The sequence below is a fragment of the Montipora capricornis genome, chromosome 11, assembly GCF_036669925.1.
Source record: "Montipora capricornis isolate CH-2021 chromosome 11, ASM3666992v2, whole genome shotgun sequence".
Lineage (NCBI taxonomy): Eukaryota > Metazoa > Cnidaria > Anthozoa > Scleractinia > Acroporidae > Montipora > Montipora capricornis.
In genome coordinates this window covers 26108673-26113672 of record NC_090893.1, presented here as the reverse complement: position 1 = coordinate 26113672, position 5000 = coordinate 26108673, and the positions used below count along the sequence as shown (strand labels likewise).

The 5000-nt window shown below is 36.6% G+C and overlaps 1 protein-coding gene across 1 annotated transcript in view; it reads right to left on the bottom strand.

Annotated features, from left to right (window-relative positions):
- LOC138023270 (zinc finger protein 721-like) overlaps nucleotides 1-5000 on the bottom strand; it is a 40388-nt gene that overhangs the window by 2006 nt on the left and 33382 nt on the right. The window contains exons 5-6 of the mRNA XM_068870286.1: nucleotides 3289-3351; nucleotides 1-788 (exon numbers count right to left, since the gene is read on the bottom strand). The exon at nucleotides 1-788 is cut by the window's left edge and continues 2006 nt beyond it. Of these exons, the coding sequence (XP_068726387.1) occupies nucleotides 1-788; nucleotides 3289-3351 (851 nt within the window). The remainder of the gene's footprint in view (nucleotides 789-3288; nucleotides 3352-5000) is intronic.

Sequence of the window (5000 nt, the reverse complement as noted above, 5' to 3'; positions counted from 1 at the left end):
AGTATGGACTCTTTCGTGCGCCTTTAAAATCACTGCTCGGCTAAAACACTTTCCACACTGTTTGCATTTAAAAGGTTTCTCTCCAGTATGTACTCTTTCGTGCCTCCTCAAATTCGCTGCTTCGCTAAAAAACTTTCCACATTGTTCGCATTTATAAGGCTTCTCTCCAGTATGTACTCTTTGGTGTCTCCTGAAATTCGATGCATCGCTAAAAAACTTTCCACATTGTTTGCATTTAGATGGCTTCTCTCCAGTGTGGAATATTTCATGTGTCCTTAAATCACCTGCTTTTCGAAAACACTTTCCACATTGTTCGCATTTATAAGGCTTCTCTCCAGTATGGACTCTTTTGTGTCTCCTCAAATTCGATGCATCGCTAGAACACTTTCCACGTTGTTCGCAATTATAAGGCTTCTCTCCAGTATGTACTCTTTCGTGTCTCCTCAAATTCCCTGCTTGGCTAAAACACTTTCCACATTGTTTGCATTTATATGGCTTCTCTCCAGTATGTACTCTCTTGTGTGAACTCAATTTTGCTGCATTCCTAAAACACTTTCCACATTGTTTGCATTTATAAGGCTGCTGTCTAGTGTGGACTCTCTCATGTGTCTCCAATGTTCCTGCTTCGCGAAAACACTCAACACCAGTATCGACTTCTATATCTCTCGTAAGGCTTCGTTCTTCATTGAGAGAGTTTCTTCTTTCTATACATGTAGACCAAGAACCCCTTTTGACAGTGCGGGAGTTCCTGTGGTTAACTGATCTTGACATCATTAACAGATTGTGATCTCACGTAGCACTAAAATACAAAAGAAAGACAAGTCAATTCTACGTTAAAGTGGCAGCTTAGTCAAGGACAAGTCATCGGCCATCTTTTAACTTACGAAAACAATTCATAGGAATTTCAGAAAAAGGCAAGCAACAAGGTAAATACAATAGTGTCGGTACTCTGAAAGCGCGTTACCAGAAAAAATAAAGGTTTTTAACCTAATAAGAGCTAAAGGAACAAGATAGACCTTCTTAAAAAATAGAGTTAACACGTGCATGTAGGTACCAGGTATTTCCAATAAAGACGGGGAAATATTTACAGCAATGCGAAGCGTTGTCTCCAGCAATTTTTTTCCTTAGTCTTGTGATCAAGCTATTGTTTCCTGCTAGGATAGGTCTCTTTCCTTTTTGCTTTCGCTGGGCTGGCGAGTACGGGAAAAGAGAACTCTGCTAGCATGGAAAAGCTATTGGTGATGCTATGATGTAAATTTCATGACAACAACCTTGCTGTGCTACCAGTAACCTGCATAAAGTCCTTTTAAAATCATTTAGCAAAACCTAAAATCTCTCTCCATGAAAACTTAACCTGAAGCGAAAATAAAGTAGTCCTTATTAATCTCTGTATGTTTTTGCACATAATTAATTTTGGCTATTGCTAATATGATGTTTTGTAGCTTATCTGGTCATTGTTAATAGCGTAGTTGTTATTTTAGCTTTGTTTTCCCAGTCTACATGTTACACAGGGCACCAAAAGCAACCTTTCTGCATAGGGCAGTATGAGGGTTTGAATGGGGTTAACCGACTAGTGACAAAGGGCTAGAAAATATTACTGACTACCGACAAAACGAGGGGAAAATTACTGACTAGCGACAAAAAAATTAACTGGGATTTACCCCCATTCAGACCCTCCTGTATTGACTTCCAATTCTAAGGCCCCTACTATAGCTTTATTTATTAACTGGCCCCAAGTTTTCGAAAATTTTTATCAAGCTTAAGACTTCCTAGAATCATTTGCCAGGTGTTGGTATGGAATCAGAAAAAGATAAAGTTATACTCCATTCACACCAACATGACATGTTTAATTGACCTGGGTTTTACAAAATGAAAATCAGTCACCAAAAAATTGTAGGACTGGCTTTTAAATGAAATTCTGGTAATTTTCAATTCACGCTTTGATCTGTGCTAAATGAGAAGTCAACAAATCAGTATACATGATCTACAAAGACAAAACATGGTTAGGGTTCGGTGTGAACGGGGCATTAGTTAAAAGAAATTTATTAAGTTTTGGCTCATGGGGAAGAATTTCAAGCATTTTAATCCTTTATTTGTTTTTAATTATGAATTCTATATATTGTAATATTGTTAGGGTTGCAATTTTTATATACTTCCTATTCATTTATTATTATTAGATTGTTAATTTACAATTTTACTACTGTGATGCGCTTTTGATCATATTCAGAGGTAAAAAGTGCAATATAAGTATTAAACATTATTATTATTATTATTATTATTATTATTATTATTATTATTATTATTATTATTATTATTATTATTATTATTACATCCTCTCTCTCAATCAATCACCAGGCTCTAACTGCTTGGAATGATGTATTAAATTATTTTATTTGAAAAGTAAAGTATCAAAGAAAATTCAAAAATTTATTTTGAGCCTAACAGATAGATAGTTTTTTTCCTAGATATAAAATTATTATAACCAGCTTGGCGCTATGCACCTTGTTGTTTATCTATCACTTCAATAATTATTGTTAACTATTCACTTCAAAGGAACTGCACCCGAAAATATTGTCATCGTTGCAGGCACAAACGAGTTAAAAATCAACTTTATATTGTATATCATCTCACTGTTTTAATATATACTAAAACATTACTATTCAACAATAGTCATCAATACTGAGGTGAACAGTGGTTAATATTACTATTTTGCTGGATGTGTCTACTTTTCTGAGGTAAATACTCTCAGTTTTTATGCTGACCCATTCCAACCCCTGGTCAAAGCTCTGCTGATGTGTTTACATGTTTTTTTCTTTTTTGAATAAGTCAGCATACCATAAATGTTATTGGTATCGAAATAACTTGCAGAGTATTGAAATAACACTGATTAAAAGTATTTAAGTCTAAGTACTGATAACGGTACAGTGTACTTGTCGCAATCATTGAAGAATGCTATGAACCGTTTTCAAATGAGCCAGCAGTCTGCAAGTGTCAGACACGGTCAAAGAAATGGATTCAAGACGGCTAAAATCGACTACTTTTTAGCGGTCTAAACAAAGTCAGCATTGCAGACATCGAGTATTTCGCGAAGATCGACACGAAACTGAGAAAATTATCGGACTTTAGACGGACACGGCGTATTTTCAAAAATTCTATCATGTCTGGGTGCAAGACATCTAGACAAAGCCATTTTCCGAAAAGGAGGAGACAGGCCCACAAAGTTTTAGCAATACAACACTTTTCAAGAGACTGATCTCTCACTTAAAATGCAGTAAACAACTTTCTTACCTTCTGTAAGAGCGCACAACAATCCTCGACACACTCCTCTTCTTTGCAATCTTGACCAGCGGACTTCAAAAAAAGAACACGGTGTCATGTTTGCAATAATGAAATGAATACATGGAATGATGGGAATGTGGAAGGATAGGAAGACAAGTCGCTTGGCAACTGGCGAAACGACTCTGATTTTTCAGTTGTCCCTTCGCCCGTTGCCAAAGCGACTTGAATGAAATGAATATTTTAAAGTGCAGGTTATAGACGAATGAGAGAACTGAGTGATCCCCGCATTTAGTTACACAATCCTTCCGCCATAGACACCTAAAAAATTCTAGCCTGGGTTGTTCAAAAGGTGGATAACGCTATTCATCGGATAAATCGGTATCCAGCAAATAAACACTAGCAAAAACCAATTGAGTCATCCAGTGGATAGCGCTATCCACCCTTCGAATAACTCAGTAATAGGTGTTACCCTCTTTAAACAAAGGTTATTATTATTATTATTATTATTTAGGCCAGGTGGCTCAACGGCATTCGAACTCATGGCTAGCCACTATTCCCATTGATATCATGCCATAGAAAATATAGCCGATCAGAATGCCGGGAAGCCCTTGTATATTCGTCATTATTATCCCAGTATTGCGCAATTTACCATGATTGGTCAAGAGAATGGGCAAAATATGAGACGGTAATACACTGTAGTGTCACGGTTTGACCGGTTTAGAACAGAGCAAATACGGACGGAACGGGAGTTTTTCAATGAAAGAATTTGTTTTCAACAAGATTCAAAGCCTGAGAATTTAGCTTGTCATCACTTGTCACTCTTCATTCATTCATTTATTTTATCCAATCAAAGAAAGGACATTTCCGTGGCTTTTTGTGCTGTTTACATCGTTAGCACGCGCCCTGAAGGACAGTGATGCTTTTCCTTAAAACACTCTAACGAAATAAAATTGATGCAAAATGGCACTTTTTTTTATGGAATAATAAATCTCTTATTCCATGGTTTAACTTATAATACTCGCGAACATTTTGCTTATTGTTCGTATTTTTCCTCGATCCCGCGGAGCTCGTTAAAATACTACGCAACTCGGAAAATATCCACGCGTATTATATGTTAAACCATCGAATAAGAGTATATGTATTCCAACGAACCTTCCCATCGATCAGTGCAATTTGGCGGTAGCTAGCACACCCATGCAACCTTCCCACCGTGCCATTCTGGCCACTACATTTTTTTATCGCATGGAATAAAATAGTTATGCAACGCTTTCGAGTGTTAAAAAAGTGTACATAACAGGTGGCTCCAACGGGATTCGAACCCACGACCAGCTACCATTCACATTTATAAGAATAAATGTGAGAAGGAAGCCTCAAGGCTGTCCTCATAAGAACTGAAACCCCTTTTAAAAAGTGCGCTATTGCAGAATAACTATCATAATGCACATTATTCGAAAATATACTAAAATTATCCAACAATAATTATTGAGTTATAAACCTCTCAAAGTTGTCAGTGTAACTTTTAGAAGTTCCAAACTACCTGCTTCCAAAATATTTATGGCTAAGCTACTCCACGAGCTGACTATCCGCATGAAAAAATAAGGAATGTTTACAACATTTTTCATTCAGCGCCATTTGCCTCATGTTCATACTTATGCTCACAACACTTAATTGTATTTCATAGGCCTACTCTAGGAGCATAATTAAGTTGCCGTAATTTAAGG